The sequence below is a fragment of the Aedes aegypti genome, chromosome 3 (assembly GCF_002204515.2).
Source record: "Aedes aegypti strain LVP_AGWG chromosome 3, AaegL5.0 Primary Assembly, whole genome shotgun sequence".
NCBI lineage: Eukaryota > Metazoa > Arthropoda > Insecta > Diptera > Culicidae > Aedes > Aedes aegypti.
In genome coordinates, this window is record NC_035109.1 from 166,246,738 (window position 1) to 166,271,874 (window position 25,137).

General features: G+C 36.9%; 1 protein-coding gene across 3 annotated transcripts in view; it reads right to left on the reverse strand.

Annotated features, from left to right (window-relative positions):
• Positions 1-1,642: 1,642 nt before the first annotated feature.
• LOC5563951 (flotillin-2) overlaps positions 1,643-25,137 on the reverse strand; it is a 35,437-nt gene continuing 11,942 nt past the window's right edge. For 2 of the 3 annotated variants that reach the window (XM_021854966.1, XM_021854967.1), the window contains exons 2-6: positions 15,315-15,404; positions 14,997-15,213; positions 7,032-7,167; positions 6,573-6,971; positions 1,643-6,491 (exon numbers count right to left, since the gene is read on the reverse strand). In XM_021854966.1, coding sequence (XP_021710658.1) covers positions 6,312-6,491; positions 6,573-6,971; positions 7,032-7,167; positions 14,997-15,127 — 846 coding nt within the window. In that variant the 5' untranslated portion in view covers positions 15,128-15,213; positions 15,315-15,404 and the 3' untranslated portion in view covers positions 1,643-6,311. The remainder of the gene's footprint in view (positions 6,492-6,572; positions 6,972-7,031; positions 7,168-14,996; positions 15,214-15,314; positions 15,405-25,137) is intronic. The other variant, XM_021854968.1, reaches the window with a different exon arrangement.

Consider the following 25,137-nt stretch of genomic DNA (forward strand, 5'->3'; position numbering starts at 1 on the left):
TAATGACCACGGTCCATATAAATTTTAATTTTCTTGTACGGATAGAGGACCACGAGAGTTTGAAAATTCGAAAAAAATGACCGCGCGGTTTATGGACAACCCCTTTCCAGATTCAAGAGCGTTCATGGGGTCCTACGTCGGCCAGTCGCAAACGTACAAGATGTTATCCTTACGAAAGACCTTGAATAAATTCCGTGAATATAACTAGAAAACTCATTTATTGATATTTATTTATCGATTTGAAGGCACTGTAAGATTCGATGAGAAGAAGTGAGCTGTTGTAATAATAGTAATGATAATGGGGCAATCCTAAGCCTAAACACTCCGAAAAAATCTTGCGATTTTACGTCTTTTGGATGTTATGTGCATCCGAAGAAGCGAGCCAAATGACGTGAGTGTGTGTCACATTTTAAATACGATGGTGTCAGATTCGGGAAATGTCAATCTTAGCGGCATCGTTTTCATGACCTTCATCATGTAAAATTACATTTTACTTTTGATACATATTTCAGAACCCATTTTTACGTGATTTCATCATTTACATCATGTGTCATTCAGTCATAATGTGAATTACGTCCGGAGTGGTTTTCATTATTTTTAAGAGTGTAGTGGTGACGTCTGTGGCTACAAAGTAAAGCCTAGCAAATGGTGTATGGAGCAGACGCGTGTATAATGAAGCGAGTGTATAACGAGGCGAATATTATTGAGCGTGCTAAACACGGTAGACTTCAGTGGGCTGGTACTTAGTGCGATTCTCAGAGAAAGCAGGGGAGATCGGGGACTTCATGGAAGGACACGATTACGCTGGCAATACCCAGGGAAAGAGTGTCTAGGAACCCTAAACGTTCGGAACAATTGGAGAAGTATGCATCAACCAACCAGTGAACCAAGTTGTCATCAAAGCAGACGAAAAACAAACAAAAAAGCAGGCTTCCTCACAACCGTTTGTTCCAACTTATGCGGATAAGGATACAATCAGAAGGAATATTGTCATAACAATCACAGGGCGCAGTATTGTTGCAATATTTTCAACTCACGATTAATCAGTTATTTTAAAGACAAAACCAAAATTGTTTAATGTAGGGTGCAGAACCACTTGGGCACTTCGATGATTCACTTTGGCATGGGGGGTTTTTCTCGACCGAATTGTCTGAAACTTTGCGGAAAGAGGCACTTCAGTAAGACACATCTTGTGGCCAAATATGAGCTTTGTAGCTTTTAAAAAAACCCCCTGCCCAAGTGAATCAAAAGTGCCAAGAATAGGATCCGGCTCCCTATGTTGTTAGATAATGTGTGAATGTTTACTAACACAGAGGAAGTTCTCGAAAATTGCAATGCGAAGCACAGAAGATCGCTGTGCACGTGATGATCGATCATTGCCATATTCTGTTCAAGTGGTGATAAACTGATGTTGTGGAATAAAATTGTTGCTACAATAACAGGAGATGACAATGTCTTTGTTGCTGCTTTGTTGGGTGACAATTGACCGATGAGAAGATTGAGCTCTGCAATACGCCCTTAACGACGTGGCGTTACGATTAGCCAACAACTTATTAAGGTAAAATACCATTTCAATAATTTTGGAATTCCAAATTTGAGACCATCAAGGATTTTCGAAGCTTATAATTGGATTCCACCGCTGTTCCTTACATGTTGATTTATTTAGATCGTGTTACATATTTTCAATATATATTCACTAAAAGTTTTCTTTGCTAAACTCTCAGTTTGTTTTCGGGGGTTTCTTGTTAAATAAACACTGCAACTTCGATTACAAGTTCAACTCGAAGATTCGTCCGGAAATGATTTAGCTAATATCTGAAATAAATTTTATTCTATAGACAGTTTTTTTTTCAATCGTTTTGACCTTGGAACAGAAATACACATCCACACACACTTTTCGAAAAACATGATTCGGGATTGATGGGAACACTGTCAAGCTTCTTACTATATTCGTGTGATTGAACGCAGTTTTTTCATGATTTTCGAGTTAAATTCAACAAACATTACCGACTTATATTCCTTGGTTTGAATACATCATTGTAGAAGATTAACTTTTTCGAATACGCTATTTAAAGATAAGAACCCACCACCCCGTGATTCCAAAAAATAATAATAATATCAAAAAAGGTTGGTGTTATAGTAACATATGTGAGTTAGAGTTAGTGAAGTAGTAACATCTTATATACGTTTTTTTAGGTTAAATAGGTGTTAAATTAGGATTCATTGTTTGAAGTTCATAGTTCGAAAGAAAGCTCTTGTGTGTAAGGAACGCAATGGAATAGTTTTCTTATTGGTTGACTTGACATGCACAGCATAGATGCTCACACTGATTCTCCCATGATCTGGCTGTTCTAAGCTTTCGTAAGAGTACAATCTAATTCTACACGACTTCAAAAATATGATTTCAATATCTTTCCTTTGTATATTGATTTTTTTTCTTCACCTAGCTTTAAGTATATAAGGAGTATAAAAATATACATTTTGTTTCTGCAACTAGGTTTTGTCTTCCCTTAGTTATTTCCTCATGGTTGGTTGTGAAATCGGCTCACTGTGTGGATTTTGCTCTCTAGGATACGTTGTAATTTCGAGATGCATTTGCAGAACGACTTTTATTCGGTAAATTTGTACGGTTTTCTAGATTCTAGAATGCTTTGTAGTCGGAAGTTGGACTAGTTGAAGATGCTGCTACATATTTGATAGGTATTGCCTACGCCGCTGGTATTGAAGCAGATTTTACTAAACATTTTCTATAGATGGCAACGCGCTGGAAATTTAATTTGAAGTCTGTTGGTGCTTTGAAAAAATCGTGTCAAGGTCCAAGTAGGTACAACTAGACCAAATATTAAAACTAAAAATTCAGTTTTCCCCAAAATAATCTAAAACGCACAGCTGTTTTATTATTGAAAAAAAAAAAACTGCTTTTTCTGACATTTGCTCCAATTTTACTTGGGCCCTTATGAACCTAAACATAGTGATGAAAAATGTGCTACATCAGGCCTCGAAAAGTTCAGCGCTTTGATGAACGATGGTTTTGTGTTCTATTCTGCTATTGATTTCTACGTACTTTGCACTGTTTGCTACTGCGCAGCATTTGTGGAAGTTATCCACATATAGGAAGATTCGTTATCTTACGAACTTTTCGTCTACAGGTTTGTATCTTATAAGAGAGGAAAAAGTTGGCTTCGAGATGAGTCGTATGTTTATAGAATTAAAGTGGACTTAACGAAGAGTAGAGAAAAATAAAGGTCAAACAAAGAAAAGATGGTTTGATTCGTGTTTCGATAAATTGGGTTCACTATGCTTAGTTAGAAAAATAGTAATTTGAAAGAAAGGAATACTATTTCATTCTTCGAACACAATAGGATTTTCACTTTAGTACATACAATTTTCAAGTGTAGTTAGTATTGTTTCTGATTTCACCCATGCGATTTTCTCTATGCTATCTATTTTGAAGGGTTTCAAACCATACAATACTCAATAGGTTCACAAATAATGCGTGTTATCTCCTGACAATTGCTTTTTTTCTTCAGAAAACGTCATAAGGATAGACTTTTTTACAAACACAACAATTAGTTACTTACTAGTGAAAGTGGATTGAGAAGCAAATGTGAGTTACAATTTTATTTGAAATCAAACGTTTATAAAATGGCGTTCATTGTTTGACCATATTGGCAGTTGTTTGTTCGTTTTTAAATATAGAATGTTTTATGCATTTTTGGTTTCTGTTCGAAATTATTTCATTACAACTGGACCCCGTGCGTACTCCTAATTTATGAAGTAATGGAGTTTAGTACAAGGAAGATTTCTTTTATTTAGTGAATAATAAATCTTTTCGTTTGCCGATTTGTTCTATAAAGGTTGAAATTTGAATTTTGAACGTGGGCAACTAAAAGTTCTCTATAACCCTGTTCAATTTACAGTATTCATAATGTCGTGCAAAAAAACCATGCAAAAAAAATGTTACCGCATTTCGTATCAATTTAAAGATTTCGTTATTTTTATCAAAAAACACACACTTTGACCCTAAACTGTACATACTGTGTAGTACATAGTTAACTTTTCCTTTCCCACGACTTTGATCAACTATTTCCTCACGAAAAAATCATTTTTGTAAATGAGCAACATTTTTCGAAACCAGTTTAAACAATTTGATTGTTTTTTTTTTAATCAGCTTAAATTTTTTGGTTGTTTTACAATAGTAAAATTATCGTTTATCAATAGTTTTACTATTGAAAAAGTTAGTTGTCTCTCAAATTGATCTGATGAGTATGGAATTCTACTCTACTTTTGAGTGACTTCTTTTCCTTTTTTTCGTAAAACTGACGAAATACAAGGCAAGAGTTATTTGAAATCTGAAAAGTATTTTCGATTACAATATTAGCCTTGTAGTTAACTATATTTTTCGAAAATATAGTAAAACTGTCATACAACCTCTATTTAGAACAGAGGAAATGTAAAATGTAGAATTTCAAAATTCGTAGCGTGATGTAACATTGGTATGAGACTCTGTAGTAATCAGTAAATAAAAGAAATCTCCACTTGTAAATTCAAGTAATCTTCTGTAGAACAACCTTATTTAAAAAATTAAATATCTCCGATACGTATTTTTACAATAATGTTATGCTTCATAGACACCGTGAATCAAATATGCATTCATTATGAAATCGAACAATTTCTTATCTCTGTTTCTTCTGCACTCAGTGTAATAAATTTGAATTCAATGCAATATATCATTTTTTCAAAATGCAATAACTCATCTAAGAAATTCACAGATGAAACAAGTTATACAAACAAATTATCAAATATTTATTGGGTTCGTTCAAAATATACTAAAGAATTTTTTTTCAAATGGTGGAACCCTCTTTCCCCATTGAAGACACAATAAGGTTTTATAATACCTTGAATTAATCTGTATGTTCTTCAAACGGAAAGCTACACGTACGATTGGTGAACGAACAATTTAAACTTTTTCTTACGTGGATTCAATGGTCTGCAATTGCTCATTGCACGCTGATGTCATCAGAAAATCGCTCTCTTTCTCTCCTATGGTGAATCTGAAAACAGTTGTGTCGGTACCTGTCAAATTTGTCACTGTTGTTTTCAAGTTTTGTTGAAGAGCGAAGGAGAGAGAATTTCGCCTGTAATGAACTATATGCGATTACATGCAACATCATCGTACTATCTTACATTCTGACGTAACAGGCATCATTGTATCCAAAAAATAGAACATCACCAGATGTTATCCCAGTGATTCCCAACCTTTTTCAAGTCCTTCGAATTTCTACAAACTCATATTTTTCCTAAAGTCGGCTAAAAACTTCTGAAAAGTATTATACTAAAATCCACTAAGAATCTCTTAATCAGGCTCTTAGGAGTTTCCAAGATAAATCTCCCTAGAAATTCATCATTATTTCTAAGTATTTTGTCAAAAGACTCCTTGTCAGTAGTTTTTTTCTTTAAATATTTCCACGAGATCTGAAATATTTCTTCAGCAGCAGAAACGTGCAATAATTTTTCAGGAATTTTCCAAAGGTATTGTCTAACACCATCTGCTGAGGAACACCCTTAAATATTGATAAGGGTTCTTGAGAACTCTATATGGGCCTTGGATAGTATCCGTTAAAATTTTTACCATGAACTTTCCGAAGACCTTGTCAGTTATTTTTAAATGATCGTCGTGGCCCCAAGAGTCTGTGGTCGCCCGGTAGAAAAACTTTGACAGTGATGACATCTAATAATCTCAAACGATCATCTGGTTGGACTCTTTATAAGAACAGCTTTTATGGCTTGAGCTTGAACTTGAGCTTGATTGGCCGCCCGTGCTACTTAGAAATTGATACGTCATTGTAGGATCGCACAAGATCGAAAACTAAGTCCAGATTAACCAACTGAGCGCAGAACAAAACAGCCAACAGAAACATGCTCAAATTGTTGTGTCCCTTTTGTAAACTGATTGAACGTACGGTTAGGGTTTATACTATGTTTAACTTTGTGGAAATTTGGTTTTCACTTTTGATAGTTTTATCTGTTTCCATTTTAGTTCCAGATATGCGAAAATTTACACTTCAGTGACGACGGTACCCGAAAGGAGTAAACATTCCTGGAATAAAGCAATAAGTCAAGCACTTTGATGGTTTGTTATTCATAGCAGTTATTTGTGTTTGATCGGTATTTTACAGTATGTTGCGATGATGTCTGCTGGTTTGTTCGAGCATTGTTTTTTTTTTTTTATTAAACGTGATCTAATCGGAAATATACTCTAGAACGATCAATTAGCTGCACAATGGTCGTTTAGCACAGGTGTGTGTTTATTATGCCTTTGCCCCTGGTATTTTACCTAATACCTTGGAGAGATCCACACCTGTCAGGGCGTTGATTGCTGGCGGAAGTTGGCCGACAAGACGTGTCACGTCGTTCGTAGTATTGTCGTTGCCACCGATCAGAACGATCTCTTCGGTCTTAGCCAATGGAGCCGCAACTTCTGCCGCAATCTACAAGAAGTAATAGATAGAATAACCTTCAGCTCTTAAATCTGATACAGACCCAAAAAAAAAAAAAAAAACACAACGTACCTTAGGCAAGGACTCCAGCACAATGTTCATAATGGCGGCGTCTCCGTACTGTTTGTATACATTGGCCTTCATCCGCATCCGTTCTGCTTCCGCCTTACCAATCATTTCGATGGCGTGAGCTTCTGCAGCCCCAAGCTTCTTGATTCGTTCGGCTTCGGCCTTTGCATTCTCAACCGTTTGCGTACGCTTTCCCTCGGCAATCATTTGGACGCGGTAGCTTTCGGCTTCCGCCGGGAGTTTCACCGTGGCGGACAGTTCGCAGTCCTTCCGGTTGATCTCCTGGGTTTCGATTTCGATTTGCTTGCGACGTTCCACGATATCGATTTGAATTTCCTCGTTACGAATTCTCTGACGAATTTTGGCCGCTTGCAGTTCGTAGGCGAGTTGTGATTCAGCTTTCTGGAAATGGAGTCAAGCTTTGTTTTCAAGAACAATTCTTTCAAACTTAAAATATCTTACCGCGGTATTGATTTCTTGGTCGAAATTGGCCTTTTGCAGCTTGTACATTCGAGCATTGTCTTCGATTTTGGTGTCGGTTGAATACTTAACATCCATCGCACTCTTTTCGCATTCAGCTTCTCGTATTCCCGCATCCCTAAATACAATAAAAATTGTACGATGTACGATTTAGTTTTGTGGACAATATTTTTTTCAGAGCGTTAGGTTCGATTTTAGATTTAAACAAATCAAAACACAATGTTTGTATATTTGCTTCAATTTGGGCTCATCGTAAAATTTATTTTAAATTTGGAAAATAATATTGCAAAATAAACTGTAGTGCCCTTAAGAACTGTATAGTTCTGGCCTGCTCAACTTTTTCTTTTTGTGGGCTAAATCTCAGAAGCAATATTGTATGGCGGGCCAGTATGTTTTTAGAGTAACAAACAATTCCAACATATTTGTAACATCAAACATATAACAGCCTGTGAAAAGAAAATTAGTTTGATTAGATCTTAAAAAAAAACATTGGAGCATACAGTTCAGATTGTTCAGTATTATGTTAAAATATCTTTCTGGAATCTACAAAAAAAAAATGTTCAAGTTTACTTTAGAATCGAGTCTATTATCGGGTTTGTGAGAATTAGGTATTGCCAGTATTTTAAAATAATCCTAAACATAATTCTGCCAGAAATTCGTATCAATGGTAAACATCGAAAAGAAGTCTAATTTATTAATAGAGGAACTTGGTGTAAAATGCGCCGTCAGGGTAAAACGCGCCAGCCTCGATCCTCGAACAACAACGTGTTTTGGAACAATTGTGGTCTCACGAAATTATAGAAAATGTGTAAAAATGCTTCTCTGTTTTTGTAAAAATGCTTCAATATTTTTTCAGGTCGATTTACAATTAAACATTTGAAACTATCACCGAGAATCGTTATGCATTCCTATAGTTTATATTCCACGCAAAAAAGTGTCTAATTTATCATGAAAAAGCGTATTGAAGAACTTAAACTTTAATCAACTCGTGGGGCCTATTTCATATCTCTAAAACTACCGTTTGAATTCAAATTCCAGCAAACGTAATGTCACGCTGTAGTTACGTGGAAATTAGAACCTTATAAATGCGCATTTTTCGTATCAGAATGCATTCATTGTATACTATAACTGAACAATAACATCTGATCAAACGTCCTTACATATGCAACGTATATGCACGCATGATTGTGTGCGTACGTTTTTAGCACGGCTAACGTCGAGCTCAAGTGGCGTGTTTTGCCCCGAAAAAAAAAGAAAAAATGAAAAATGAAAATGGATGGCTGTTTTTACTATTTGATAGTAAACATGTTTGTCTATCAGATCATGATTAAAAGAGAGCTAAAATCGCTTCCTTCTTAGCCGGCGCGTTGAGTTCCCAATCCCTCTAATGCCACGCTGGAACCTTGCAAATGCGAATTTTGCATGCATAATTTTGCAATACATACCATCTAAACAAACGCCCGGATATATGTAACATATATGCGCGCATGGTTGTGTGTGTTCGTTTACAACACGGTTAACGTCGTGCTAAGGTTCTACCCCAAAAAAATGCTAATGCTCGCATTTTTTGAAAATTTATTTTAGCCAGCTTAGGAAAGAAGCGATTTTAGCTGCGAAATACATTATAATAATCTCTTTTTCAATAATGATATGATAAACATGTTTTGTATCAAATAGTAATTTTTTTTTTTGATGAATTGTTAAAAATAATGTCAAACCAAGAATGCATGAAATAAATTAAATATCTTGTACATTCAACTCTCCTTTTTTCGATATTTCGTATCTCGATATCGGGTTAGAGAACCATGGTAGAAGTTGGTTTTCATGGTTACCTTGATGGTCCCTATGATCGCATTTGCACTGGAGAGTTGAATGTAATTTCAAAATACATTTTAATGTATCAGTTTGGATTATGTTGCTGTGTTGCCAAATATGTGAAATAAGTGTTGAAAATGAAAGTTGTATCATAATTTGAATACACAATTCAATCATGAAAAATGACAAAAATAGATGAAACGCCTGTTAATTAAATAAAAATCAGCAAATCTGGATAAACTGCCATTTTATGTTTGGTTCTCCTCCTTCTTCTTCTTCTTCTTCTTGACATTAAGGTTAAACAGTTTGGAATCAACTTCTAAGATTGCACTAAAACCTTTAAGGCACAAATCTCACGAAGAAAACATCCAACAATAGTGCACTTTTTATTTTGGTTTAGTGCACTAGCAGAAAGCTTAAAATAAGAAGAACAGATACGTTTTCCAACTATTCCTCCAGTTTAATGTCTTTGAAAGCGCAAGTCGGCCATTGTGCCGGCCATCTTTGGATTCCGAGATTCACCTTAACGTCCTCACTAGGACAGGGTGCTTCTCAGATTAGTGTTCTTATGAACACTTCCACAGTTATTAACTGAGAGCCTTCTTTGCCAAAATTGCCATTTTCGCATTCGTATATCGTGTGGCAGGTACGATTATACTCTATGCCCAGGGAAGTCAAGGAAATTTCCATTACGAAAAGATTCTGGTCCGACCGGGAATCAAACCCAGGCACCTTAAGCATGGCATTGTTTTATAGTCGCGGACTCTAACCACTCGGCTAAGGAAGGCCTAAAGGGTTTTTTATCCATTGATAAAATGATAGGATTGAAAAAATATTACAGAATAAACAATTCTTGAAAAAAAGATGATTTGGTAGCACTGTTGTGAATCTTTTTCAAATTCTATTGTTTGTTTATTTCTCAATCAGCCCAAAATATCTTAACTATGCATTTAACAACTAATTCTTCGTCAAAACCCAAGACTGATTGGAATTTTGTATGAAAAATTCGAACTTTTTCAAGATTGGCTAAAAACACCTTCGGGGTTAAGTGTTTCCGACTGTAAAATGTCTAATAAACATGATGGAATCAAATTTTTATAAATCAAAATATACTTAGGCAGCGTCCATTTATTACGTATCGCTACATTTGGCAATTTTCGATCCCCTCCTTCCTTCCGTAACGCTTTTTGAATGAAAAATTTCAAATTTTTGTGTGAGCCATAACGCTTGATCCTACTACCCCCTAAAGCGTTAAGTAATTTGTGAACGGCGCCTTATTCGACGAAAATCGATTTAAAGTTTCATTTTGACAAGGGCCATGTATTTTTCTAACATATTTAAAATGAATTGAATGTATGAAAAAAAATCTTGGAAATTAGTAAGAAAACAGCAGAAAACAATTCAAAACCTTAAGTTTTTGCTCCTTTGCACCAGTAATAGTGGTGCGTTTTATAATAGTGAGTCTTAATGGAAAATCAATGTGTACCACTATTATAGGCACAGAAGTTAGCAATTACAACTATTCCTGGAACATGCTCCACTAAAAGAAGAAGTGCTTTATCAAAAAAATCAATAATTTTATCTTCCTAAGAATATTTTCTACATTATACTATTTCTAGAAAAGTTATGGATTAACCCCTCTACCGGCAGCTTCATTTTTTACCACCAAAAAATATTCAGATCACGATAACTTTTTTGTTTCCCAATATTTTTGCACCATTTTTTCACAAGATCTCAAAAAACTCTTGTAGTTTAAGAAGCCGTGTTGATATGATTCATTGGTGATCTGGTTTTGAAAATATTCCGATGTTCCTTGGGGGACCGACATTTTCCATATAAAATGTCTTAAGCGGCCATTTTATTTTGGTCAATTTATAAAAAAAAAATAAAATGTGTGCTATACAATACCAGGTAATGAGAAGCTATTCTGAAAAAATCATACAAATCGGTTCAGTATTCTTGGAAAAATCTGAAAATTACGATATGAGGTTTTTTAGAGTTTTCAAGATCTTTATTTGTCCAGGGTGGTACCAGAAACATCAATGCTCATTACTCAAAGACGGCTGCACCAAATTGCTTAATTTTTTCACAGCATACTCGCATTAATATACCATTTCGAGGAGTGAATATCCGAATACGATAAAAATTCTGTAGACTGAGATATTTACGTAGGTTATGGCTACGCGTCGGTCCCCCAAAGAATTTTGGAATATCTCCGGATCCAGATGATCAATTACCAATATCGACACATATTCGAAAACTAGAAGAGTTTTTTGAGAACTTGTGAAAGAATGGTGCAGAAATATCGAGAAACAAAAAAGTTATCGCGATTTGAATATTTTTATAACGTTAAAAAATGTAGCTGCCGGTAGAGGGGTTAATGACTACAGGGATTTTAAGGAAAATCCTGGTGAAATTATCATAATTTTCCGTGAATAAATCCTCCTAAAAACCTCTTGAGAAGTACTTGGAGCAATGGATTTTATTTCCTGAAAAAAAAAAAGATCTGAAGCTGATTTGGCTGGCTGTGCTACTTTTCTTCGAATGTAGGTTCCCCGAATGTCGTGTTTCCCAGTATGCCAGTTTCCGGAGTACCGCGTTTTCCTGAATATCCCGTTTCCCGAATAGGCCATTTCGCTGAATAGCCAATTTTCTCAAATAGTTAATGGTACTAATTGCCATAGCTTTATGCGGACGTACGAGAGGTGATCGAAAGATGGATGCAGACCAGATCTTTTCCGTGCGGCAAATCCTCCAGAAATGCCGTGAGTACCAGGTCTTTACGCACCATCTGTTTATCGATTTCAAGGCGGCATACGACAGTACTGACCGTGTAGAGCTATGGAAGATCTTGGACGAGAACAGCTTTCCCGGGAAGCTCACAAGATTGATTAGAGCAACGATGGACTGCGTTGAAAACTGCGTGAATATCTCGGGCGAACACTCTAGTTCGTTCGAGTCTCGGCGGGGACTACGACAGGGCGATGCACATTCGTGCCTGGTGTTCAATATTGCACTTGAAGGTGTCATGGGGAGAGCCGGAGCACGATTTTCACGAGATCCGGACAATTTGGTTGCTTCGCGGACGACATGGATAATTAATGGGAGAAAATTTGAAACGGAGGAAGATTTGTCCACCCACCTGAAACGCGAAGCAACAAGAGTCGGGCTAATGGTGAATGCGTCGAAAACAAAGTACATGCTGGTTGGCGGCACTGAGCGCAACAGTGTCACGATAGACGGGGATACCTTCGAGGTGGTGAACGATTTTGTGTACCTCGGATCCTTACTGACGGCTGACAACAATGTTAGTCGGGAAATACGAAGGCGCAATATTAGTGGAACTATGCTGCACAACTGTTCCATATGGATCTTCGAACCAACACCTTTTCTCATTGCAACATTCATGTTTCAATATATACTTCACTATGCATATTAAAATATACACACTTTGTTTGAAAATGTTGTGGAAAAATATGTAGTTGGTGCAGTGCCATATTGAAAATTAAATGCATAACATTCTCTATATGAACTTTCAACCGGAATAGCAACTGCAAAACGTGAAATCTGTTCAAGTTTATATATTTTGCTTATCAATAGAAGCAAAATAAGTTAGCTGTGCGGTGCAGCTAATGAAAAATGGCAAGCGGAAATGTACTAGAAAATTATTAATATTTGTAAGAGAAGACAAACTTTATACTTTGAGCGCTATTTTCTCAATGCCTACTTTTTACATATGGGACAGATATGCCTTTATGGGCAGTATGGGTTCCATAAAGAACTGCGGTCAAGAAAGAATCTTCACCAAATGCACGATGTACAAAACGCATGTAAGATCGGTAGTCCTCTACGGGCATGAGACGTGGACTATACTCGAGGAGGACTCTTGGGGTTGTCGAACGCCGAGTGCTAAGAAGCGGCAAGCAAGAGAACGGTGTGAGGCGACGAAGAATGAACTGCGAGTTCGCTCAACTCTACGACAAACCCAGTATCCTGAAGGTGACTAAAGCTGGAAGGATACGCTGGGCAGGGCATGTTGCAAGAATGTCGAACAACAGCCTAGTAAAAATGGTGTTCGCTACGAATCCGGTCGGAACAAGAAGGCGTGGGGCGCAGCGAGCCAGGTGGATTGACTAGGTACTCCAGGACCTGGAGAGCGTTGGTCGCATTCGAGGATGAAGAGAAGCCATGAACCGAGTGAATTGGCGAAATATTGCTGGCGAGGTTTTATCAAGTTAATTGATGTAAACCAAATAAATAAATAATAATCCTTATTTTAATTGCTTATCGTTTTTTCCAGTTCACCAAACTATCACTGAATCTGCACTTCTTTCAATTACATCATTTTTCGGGGAAACGGGTCATTCGGGGAACTGGCGTTCGGGGAAATGACATACGGGAAAAGTAGTACAATCGATTTGGCTACGCATTTCCTAATTCAGGTTTTTTTAAGACACGGAATATATCTTCAGCCATGTAACTACACAGACTGTAACTTAATACTATAATGAACAAGTATGCTCCAATAGTTTAGCCAAGAAACATTCTTCAAGAAAAGTTTCGAGAACCGAGCCCACACTCCATGACACGATATGCTTCCCAGACAACCAGTCGCATTAAAGTTCACGTAATAACTTGTTTATTCATACAAATTACTTCAAAACATGGAGGATAATATCGTCAGATTGATGAGTTTCCTCGCATAAGACGCTTTTTTCTGAGTTCATTTGTACATTTTGTTTCGTCTCGTACACTCGTACAAAATAAGTCGAATCAATCCGTAGCAGCTGTCAAATCAACATTTGTTATCATAAATTAAGTTGCATAAGATCACAGGTTAGTTCGGTAGAAAATGTATACATTCGCATTGTATGCTATTATTCATCACATAATATATGCACGTATATCGCATCCACTTTTGTACGTAGAAGGCCTTTTCGCGACATCTCATAAGTGAAATTGTGTACATGCAAAGCCTCCAGGTGATTTCGTTATATGCACTTCTTGGTTGACTGGGTTAACTGCCTGACGACACTAACCGTACTGCCACGAAGCCCACAAGCTCCGTTGAAAATAAGTTTGAGGTAGATACTAACCGAAAAGTAAAAAAATGAGCTTCTAGTTGGGATTGGAAGTAGATACGACTGCTGGCAAGTAAGAAAGGGCGAACATTAAGTGGTTTAGTTTTGCAGAAAAACTTTTATTTCGTAAAATAAGAAACTTTGTCTTAAAAAATGGTTGCAATAATTTGCTCAAGCACCATACAAAGTTTCTTTAATTTGAGTTTTACGTTAATGTTAATGTTCGTAAATGTGCTGTCTCGACCACTATTCAATTTATGTAGCGATTTATAGGCACCAGAAAACCAGAAAACCAGTGTTGGTAGACTCATACTCAAATCTCAATCAATAAACTCTCCCGCAAGAGCAAACTCATTAGAGATCTGCTTCGTTGTTTTGAGATTTTCATGCAAAAAGCAATCAATCACACTCAGGCCGTCAAAATGATTCAGTCGTAAACCCCGTAAAAACTCGTAAAACTGAATGTTGTTGTTTATGTCAGAAAGGATTATAATAATTGTACTTGACTATCAAGAAATGATAGCTTTATGCGAGAAAACTGTGGAAATACGAGGCAATGAATCAAACAGCCAACTGACTCCACCTTTAGACGGGATACACTTTGGAATTTTGTGTATTTTTTCGTAGCTCGGAAATCAAAATGATTTTATTTTTGGCTTAACCCTTGACTCATAACACGATAAAAAAATCACATGTTTCAAAGTACCTACCGTAAAAAATTGAATTTTTATTATTGCTAAAAATCAGTAACTAGAAGAGACTTCAAGAAAAAATGAAAAAGAATAGGAATGTTGAAACATAAAAATTATAAAAATCAAAAGCCAAAATTCGTAGATTTAAAAATAAATCATTGCCCAAAACGTGATTAGAACGATTTCATAAAACTGAAAATGATATTTAGATCGAAAATAAAAATTTGGGTATCTCCGAGAGTATGAGAATTTGAATTTTCACAACACAGCAGAACACGCTAAGAACACATGTGTACTATGGAATGCTGTATAGTTTCACCAAAACCTGCCCATGAAAACCGTTATCATCCCGATCTTACCTGTTAGCTTCAGCAACTCCGGCGTCGGCGTCCCGTTTGACGCTGGCAGTTTGCGCTTTGCCCAACGATTGTAGATATTGTACATCGTCGTAGACATCCTTGATAGTGAACGAGAGGATTTCGATTCCCATACGACCAACGTCAGGAGCGGCGACTTCGCGGACCAGTGCGGCGAACTGGTCGCGATCTTTGTAAACTTCTTCGACTGTAAGAGTTCCTGTAAGGCGAGAGTAGATTGAAAGATTTATATCAGACTGTTCATCAAACAATTGGATTGCGTTTGGAGAGGAAATGAAATAGATATGTTCATATCATTACCTTTTGATTACCACATACGTTCCAGCAAGAATCAAAGATAGTTTGAGTGTTCCCATCCAAAAGAAAGACATTTCAAAGCTTGTTCTAAGTCTGAAGATGCGAAAATCAAAGCACCTACATTATTAGCATCGAAAGTACGCTTTTTGCACATTTGCAAATTATGATTATAGCAGTCAGTAGCAGTAACGCAATAAATTGTTCAGGTTAAACGACTTGTAGCAAATAGATAGACCGGTTGTTGCCGGATCGTCATTGAGCAATGAATGCCAACGGCAATGGTGTTGCCCATGGGACGAGCAATTTGCCGTACTTCCCAGTTTGGCTACTTGCACCTACCGGTTACAATGTTGACCATTGTGATTCGAACGCCTTGAGTAGAACAAGTGGACAACGCTCAAGAGGTTCAAAAATCAATTATCTAGATGTAAAGCAATTTCAAAAATTTCAAGTTTCTCAAGAATTTTGACGTGTGAATTTCAGGGTCAAATTGAGTTCAAATCAGACATAATCCACAATAAACGATGCAAGCGTTCCCTACTTATTTTCTTTCGTAGATTTTCGTTCCCTTTGAAACTTGTCACTTCAGATTTGTGTGCCTATGAGTTGTTAAATTACGTTCGTTTTGTAATTTTAGATGTACACCCGATTCTGTTTTTGCACGGGGGATGCGTACCGTGCAAAAAAAGTTTTCAGTTCAAAATTTCAAAAACCGTGCAAAAAAAGTAGCACCATTTCTCGAGGTTTCATGTAAAAATAAGGTTTTGGCGGAAAAAAATGTATGGAAACTTTTTTTGCACGGCCGTGTAAAAAAAATCCGTGCAAAAACAGAATCGGGTGTATGTCGACATATCATCAAAAGTAAGCACATCAAAGAACACGAAATAAGAATTAAAGGATTGTGTGTCAAAGATTAAATTTATTGCAGTAATCTGATGCCAAGATTTTACTTCGAAAAAATATTTACGATCCAACAACGATCAATGTTTAACAGAAAATATGTCTTATGAAACTAAAATCATTTATCAAATTTTTCGACATGTTTTCGAGCTGAATAATCAAAATTTATCCATTCCGTACAAATCGCATGCAATTCTTGAACAACGATCGTATTTCAATCAATTCGGTTACCAATTCTGGAGCGATTTCAAGTTTGTAGGGAGAAAATTTTTAGACAAATGTTAGAGCGTTAGATTTTTAATGCTAGATGGCATTTCGCTACAAAATCCCAAACACAATTTGTTCTGCATTTGTATTGCATTAAATTGTAGAATCTGAAAGATCATCAAATTTGACACAAAACTTTATAAACACATTGAAAAATCGAATTGCATCAATGTGGATTTCTAGAAAAAAAGACATGTACTGAACTTTGATCACTGTCTACCTATATATTGTCTATATATTGGGGCCTTCCTTAGCCGAGTGTTTAGAGTCTGCGGCTAAGGAAGTCGGCAATTGAGTCCCTGAGGAAGGTCCCAAACGGACCAAAACGTTGGACAAAATAAAATAACAGTTTTTAATTTTGTCAAGACTGAAAAGCCAATATATCACCAACAAGGAACTACAGTCGAACTACCAACGCTACTACGCAAAGCCATGCTGATGGTGCCTGGGTTCGATTCCCGGTCGGTCCAGAATATTTTCGTAATGGAAATTTCCTTGACTTTCCTGGGCATAGAGTATCGTCGTACCTGCCATACGATATACGAATACGAAAATGGCAACTTTGGCAAAGAAAGCTCTCAGTTAATAACTGTGAAAGTGCTCATAAGAATACTAAGCTGAGAGGCAGGCTCTGTTCCAATGGGGGACGTAATGCCAAGAAGAAGAAGAAGATATTGTCTACCACATTGTTGAAAATCTACCACATTGTTGAAAAGTAGATTCAAGCTAAGATACATAAGACGAGCATTTGATATGAAAACATGAACTTAAATCTGTTCTTGCAATTGCAGCTCTGAAAAATGTGAAAAAAACGTTGAGTTGAAAAATAGACTCTGTCGTAATCGGAACGTAACATCAAAAAGAAGTTGAAACATGCCAGATTTACGAAATGATTCGCTGTACAGTGTCCTTATTCTTCATGTTCCTCAACTTCTGTACTCAGACAAACGGACCATTAGGTAGCTAGAATTTTTACTAGAAGAGTCCCATATCTCGATGTGATTTTCGTTCCCGGTTATCTCTCCGTATGTCGATATGCCCATTATTAAAGGTTTCTAGACTGGATTTTAATGATCCAAAACAACTTGCGAACAAGAAATGACGTCCGTTTATTTATTATTTTCCTGGTAACGGAATGATTTTCAATCTAGTATTAATTAACAAAATGTTCTTTGTTTCGATCTCTTCTTATCTCCATGGTCCTTTTGATATCGAGATGTGGAGAGTCAACTGTAGCATCCCTTAATATCAAGTCATCGATACCCGACCAGACGAAAGAAACAATATTTTAACAGAATGTGTTCCCCTGATATGATATTTTTATATCACCAGTTGTTATGTTTTATAATGTACCATTAGTAGTTGAAATAACAAAAATTCTAACAAAATTTGAAACAAATTAAACTAAAATATAACAAACCCTGTTACAATTATATCCAAATTATTACAGAATGTGTTGCAAGGATGTTACAAAATAACAAAATTATTGCAAACTATGTTACTGTTTATGACATCGGATATTATTTGCAACAAACTTATATATGCGGTGTCAAAAATATAACAAATGTTGTTATAAATGTGTTACTAAACATATAACAAGTTGAGAACAAAGTCATCTTGATAACAAAATTTTATCAACTTCTGTTAATTTTAACTGCTGCTGATATAAATGTGCTATAATCTTGTTATGTGGTTCTGGATGGGTAGGCGTGTAGCCCGAGCAGTGGATTACAACAGAGTTGTATCAGGTTTTATCACTCAGTTAGCGTGTTTTTCAAACAAAATATGTTATAATTCTGTCTGGTTAGTAGTTAAAATAACAAAAATTATAACACATTTAAGTTGAAACAAATTTGAAACAGCCTTTGTTCTTCTTCTTCTTTCTGGCGTTACGTCCCCACTGGGACAGAGCCTGCTTCTCAACTTAGTGTTCTTATGAGCACTTCCACAGTTATTCACTGAGAGCTTACTATGCCAATGACCATTTTTGCATGTGTATATCGTGTGGCAGGTACGAAGATACTCTATGCCCTGGGAAGTCGAGAAAATTTCCAACCCGAAAAGATTCTCGACCGATGGGATTCGAACCCACGACCCTCAGCTTGGTCATGCTGAATAGCTGCGCGTTTACCGCTACGGCTATTTGGGCCAGCCTTTGTTATTATAACAAATTTTGTTTTAATTGCGTTATGATTTCCTCCTCAACTAAAAGTGCTTCTAACAAAAATTAAATAAAATTTGTTATTTGTAACACATCCTGTGTTACAATTTTGTTGCAGTCCACGGGTCGGGAGTGTACGCACAGACCTATCGATCACAAAGTACTTGGTTGCAGCGAAAACATTTTTGAATTCAAATTTTGGTGTTAAAAGGAAAATTTTTGATGTTCAGCCCGTTTTTTTGTGTCGAATTTTCAAGTTTTTTTTGTACTTCAATAGTCCATTTTCTTGAGTACGCATGGTTTCAAAGGGAATATGCGAAAAGATGCATGGTTCCAAAGGTAAAGGCAACAGTGGAGAGGCTAACACCACGTCTAAGGCCGAGAAAGCCAAGAAAAAAGAGTCACGGGATAGCTCCATAGGCAGTGCTTCCACAGGAACCACGAGCAATAGCAACGAGTTTGAAATTAGAAAGTAAGGAGAAAACCGGAAACGGCGACCAAGGGGAATCCTCAACCGAAGACAGTCATCAAAACGGAGGAGGCGAAATACGTCGAAGTTCTAAAGACAATCTTAGAATGGTTCCGCAGGGCACCCAGGTGGCGTCGATCAGGCTTCCGGTTGCAGAGGTCAATAAAGCGAAGAATTGAGGCATACTAAAGGTAGGCTGGTCGAATTGCCAGCTGGGCATACAACAGTCTCATGAAGTTTGCATCAAGTGTTTCGAAAAGGGCCATAAGTCAAGAAAGTGCAATGGTCCCGACAGAAGTAATCTGTGCTCAGTGGTGGAAAATCGCATCACGAAGCAGCTCACGAGTATATACCAAAGCATAACAAACATCACAGACTCGCGAACTGGTTAGGTGTGAGTAAGTTCGCACCCGTCTGCTCGGGAGAACATGTCAAAAGAAGTAGCAATAAGCTCGGGGACGTTTACTAGCGAGTAACCGAGCAAAATGAGATTTATTATGGTTTTGATATACAAATTAATTGTGTAACCATCCAATCGACAGTAAAATACTAGTATGTAGTCAAAACCCCTTGGAAACTATAAATCTCGGAGGGGAAGCAGCTTTTTTCCCAAAAGCACTATATGATTCTGAACAGCTTCGAACACGATCACGAATCACTTTAGCTTCAGTTACTCGGGAGCACGACAGATGCGAGTAAACCAGCGCTCTGACGCTCGGGAGCGTTTGCTTTTGTTTTTGTTCCAGTTCAGCCGAAATGTTCGCCACTTTCTATCACTGGCTGTGATGCGGCACCAAAGTTCATAGGGCCAAGCGATTGTATGCAAATCGCTAAGTGCCTAATACAGTCGGATTCCGTTTTTGGCAAAAAAAGTCGAAAATTTCAGTTGTCAAAAACGGAACAGTGCCAAAATAGGAACCCATTTTTTTTATTTTCTAAAAAAAATTAGGATGTTGTTCTATCATTCTTATGAAACCAAATAATTATCAGAATTCGAAACGGTTCAAATTTGAACGATTTTTTAAATTTAACGTTCAAGAAACCACAATCGCTCAAAACTAAAATTCGGTTACTGAAAATATGTTCACTGTGTTTCGGATGAAAAATAAAATTCAGTCAACATATTTTCATTTAAACTTTGTAAATTTTTAACGAAAAAATTGCTTTCGAAAATATCAAAATTGATGACGGATCCTCCCCCCTTAAATTAAGAAAAACCTCGAATTTTCAAGAGCGAGAATCTAGAAAATCGGCTTATTTGGAAATGGCTCTTTAAAATTATGTGTCTTGCACAATGAGTTATCTCATATCGAATGATTGACTGCAGTCAAAAGGGCGCACAGAAATAGATAAAATCAATTGATCTACACAAAACTCACAGAATATGCATTAAAACTTCAATAGGATTTTTCATAATAATATGGATGTTATGTTAAATTAGGCGACTTCCTTAGCCGTGCGGTTAGAGTCCACGGCTACAAAGTAAAGCCATGCTGAAGGTGTCTGGGTTCGATTGCCGGTCGGTCCAGGATCTTTTCGTAATGGAAAGTTCCTTGCCTTTCCAGGGCATAGAGTATAATCGTACCTGCCACACGATATACGAATGCGAAAATGGCAACTTTGGCAAAGAAAGCTCTCAGTCAATAACTGGAGAAGTGCTCATAAGACCACAAAACTGAGAAGCCAGGCTCTGTCCCAGTGAACACGTTAATGTCAAGAAGAAGAAGATGTTGAAATCAAAGGGGAATGATTTTAAAATAATATCCAACAGTGATGCTCAACATACGGTCCTCAAATTGTATGAGGCCCTCATGATCCATAAATGTGGCCCTTAATTTCGTACAATACGCAACTAAGCTTCTAACCACTTAAATTTGAAATAAGTTTTACTGTGTTTTCGAAGTTGAGCTTGTATGTTATAAATCACTCATATGAAATCAAAGGAAATTCGCCAGATCTCGCTATGATACCCCAAGAGCCCGATAGGAAACTTCAGTTGGTCATTAAAAATCCACAGGGACCCGCTAAGACACTAAAGTAGTTCGCTAGGAATCTACAGGATCTTGCTCAAGTCCAATGTAAATTCTCTCAAATCTATTAGGATTTTTAAAACTACTGCTAAGTGCTAGTAATCCCCAAATTCCTCTGGAAAACTGTTCATATTTCACCAAAAACACTCAAAATACTACTAGAAACTGTGTACCATCCACAAACCTGACTATACATTTTCAAGAACCCGCAAGAAAACTCTAATGCCATATAGGAATACCCAGATTTCGCTCCGTATCCTCAAGAATTCGCTCTGAAAATTCTCATAAGCCCACAATAGTTCCAACTAAGAGCGAAACCCGAATAATGGTTTTTATAAGGTATAACTTTTTTTTTATTTCTTCCGATTTGTTGTAGTCTCTTCCATATTGATTGGAGTACGTTCAAATTCAAATTCATCAACTACAGCGCCATTTATGGTCGAAAATTAAAATTGAACCGGTTAAACGGAAGGTGACGATGGCCTATTCAACAAATAGTTTGGATTCAGAAGAAGTAAAGCTACTCTGGACGCTATCTAGTCCAGTGAGCGCAAGCTGGGAAGCGATAGCCCACGTATTTCACCGCCTCAAGGTACCGATGCAGTTGTGTAAGCTTCTAGAAAGCTATTTTGATAGTAGGATTCTACTGTATGATACAAAGGAGGGGCAGAAAAGCGTTCGAATTACCGCGGGAGTACCTCAAGGTTCAATCCTGGGCCTGATGTTATGGAATGCGATGTACGATAACGTAAAGATTTCGCCAGAAAATTAGACCAGTTGGTCTATGGCGAATCGATGTAGGAAGTAGAGTTGACAGCAGCGCACTCTATTTCCATAGTTGAGGAATGGATGAAATCTAGGAAATCTAGGACTGGCCCGTCACAAGACTGAGGAGGTGGTGGTCAACAACCGCAAGTCCGAGCAACGGGCGCTTATCTCGGTAGGTGATTGCACCATTGAGTCCAAGCGATGCCTTAGGCAACTTGGGGTAATGATCGATAATAAGCTCAGCTTCGCTAGCCACGTTGAATATGCCTGTAAAAGGGCATTTACGGCTATAGCGGCACTATCAAGGACGATGTCTAACAGCTCTGCTGTAATTGCCAGCAAACGCAAGCTCCTGGCGAGCGTGGCGCTATCCATACTGAGAAACGGAGGATAGCCGGGATGACGCCCATCGGGCTCAATATTAAGGGAGAAATTCAATGCTTCAACCAAAGAGTTACCAGAGTAATCCGCAACGCGTGTAAAAATACAACGCTTAGAGGTTGGCAACAGGAATGGAATAACACCACTAAAAGTAGATGGACCCATCGGCTCCTTACCAAATGTATCAGCTTGGTACAAAAGAAACCAAGGGTAAGTGAACTTTCACCTGACGCAGTTTCTGTCAGGACATGGTCGCTCGAAACCCGAATGACTTGCATTTTATTAAATGTCAAAATCTACAACTTTGTTAAAAATATTCTCAAGCTAGATTTCGATTGTTTGATATATATTAATTCTTTTTTAGTCACAGTTTAATCCACTTTCTTACTTGAGAAAGAAAAACTTTTATTAATATATGTTGAATGTTACATTTGAAGTCCTATCAGAATTTCATCAAAACCACTGCATAAATAAGTCACATCTAAGACGATCATTTGATATGGGACTATTTTCTGAGATATTTCAAATTACGTTTCGGTTCATACTCAAACTTCTGGCCTGTAGTCTATACGATAGGCGATATTTTCATGAATTTATTTATAAGTTCCAGTAAAATTTTCTTATTTGCTGCTAAATATTTCTCCAAACTACTATTATGTTGCCATTTTTAAAACAACAACAATAATAACAGTAAGAAAATGTCACCACATTTTTTTAAGCAATCCTACTGAAGTTTCTTTTTAAATCGCAGCGCATGAGGGATTTGTGATTTAATTTAATAGATTAGAATTTTACAGTAGAATGTCTTGAAAAACAACAACAAATAGTTAAAAAAACAAAGAGTGGATTTGAATATTAAACGGTGTTCCAATACACATTGTTACATTGTTCAAAAGCACGTAAATAACATGACATGGACAGACTCTCTTTGTTTACTTTCTCTTTAATCTTCTCTTTATCTTTACACAGTTTACTCTTCTGTTGCGTTTTTATATAAAACGCTAGCCACGGACATTGTTGTTCGATCTATAGTGAAAAACTTCCCAAAAGCTTTAGTATTGCACTGTTATGATCGAAAGAGAGCGAGAGAGGAGAGAATCTCTCGTTGTTACTTTTTTTCTGTTCGGAACATAAACCAGTGCGACCAATATTTGATCTATTGTAATATATCCCGTGTCTTTTGTCTAGTATATATCGTGTTACTTTGTCGCTATCGAGAAGTGATAAAGTATTCGGTTTTCTTACAGATGCAATTCCTAACTTGATTACAGGAAAGGATTCTAATTGAAAGGTTCCTGTGGTAAGTGCACTCTCCAAAGGCGCGCCTCTTTATCAGTCAAAACCGGATCCCTCAGATCAGTCAAAATCGGATGAAGTCACGAAATTACACCGATATTGTCTGTGCATCAGAATCCTAGTCCTTACTTCTTCAAACTAAAGAACTAAACAAATAAAGGATTAGAAAACAAATTGTTGAATTCAACTCAATTTTTTTCCTTGTCTCAAGATCATTCTCGGCAACTGGGAAAACCGAGACATGTCACTTTCAACAAGGTTTAAGGTGAAACTCCGTTGAATCCGTTAATTTCTGTATGCAAGTAGTAGTACACAAGAAATATTCTCGTAACTGCTGGTAATAGTGAAATTATAATTAATAATACATCGTTGCCAGTAATCACTGCATCAGTTTGAGTCTTTTTCACTTCGACTGAATAATATTGTTTGATGTCGTACTCAATCATCAACATTCCTGACAGCACTGCAAGCAATCAGCCGACCCAAAATTAGAAAAATGAAGAAAGCGAAAAGTTGTGATCGGGTGATTGTTTTAAGCACGGTTTTGCAAAGTTTTAGGTTGTTTTCTTCAGAAATCAACTATAAAATGTTCTTTGATAAACAAGTAATAAAAGTAAACTGTATACGATGGTCTACGTGTGGCGAAAATGATACAATTGTGCGAAAAGTGTCCTCCGTTCGCGGGTGAATAAGTGTAAACAAACGTAGCACCGTTCGCCACTCGTGTTAAAAATTAGCACGATTCGTGAAAATTTGACTACCTACTAGTTCCCAAACTATGAAAATTGTAAGGTAGCAGTGTTCGGATGTTCCTTTAGCAATTTGGGAGTGATGAATTATAGGGTAAGTGAAATAATTTGAGAAAAAATGTGAACCACCGTCAAATGCGTTTGTATGTGTGAGGAAGCCATTTTTCCTGCCCTGACAGGGATTCATTCCTATATGTCCTTAAAATGTAACAAGGAGTGTTCCTTTGATTACTATAACATTCTGTTTTCTTCGTTTAAAGCTGTTAGGACTAGCGTTCACTGGTAGATCTGTACCACGATAAGGTGATCTACCCGCGTTATGGGTACTCATTGTTACTTAGGTCCTTATGTAAAGTTCAGCGAGCATTCACAGCCCTTTGTTATGTATTCAGTGAGTTTCTACAGGAATTTCTGGCGTTTTTTCATATCAAATATTTTGAACTTCAACGTTAATTCCATTAACGTCGGCATTTGTGATAGACATTTCTTGTTGTTTTCTGAAGAAATTCCAGGATATTACCTGACTATCTTTTTGTACTATCTTGTTTTTCTTGGCATTACACCCCCACTGAATCCAGTCTTAGAAATCATACAGCTTGTTGATAAATCTGTAAATATTAAAATTCAATTTTGTGAGTGACAGAATCAACCACATTAAACGCCTAAATGTAAACAATTTTCTTCGAAATTGGCAACCTGTTCACGTAACGAACATTTTTTATCTGGAATTATTTTTTTATCCTCAATATTTATTTGAAAATGGATTTACAAAACAAATTTTAAATGTATGAGACAGTTTATTCAA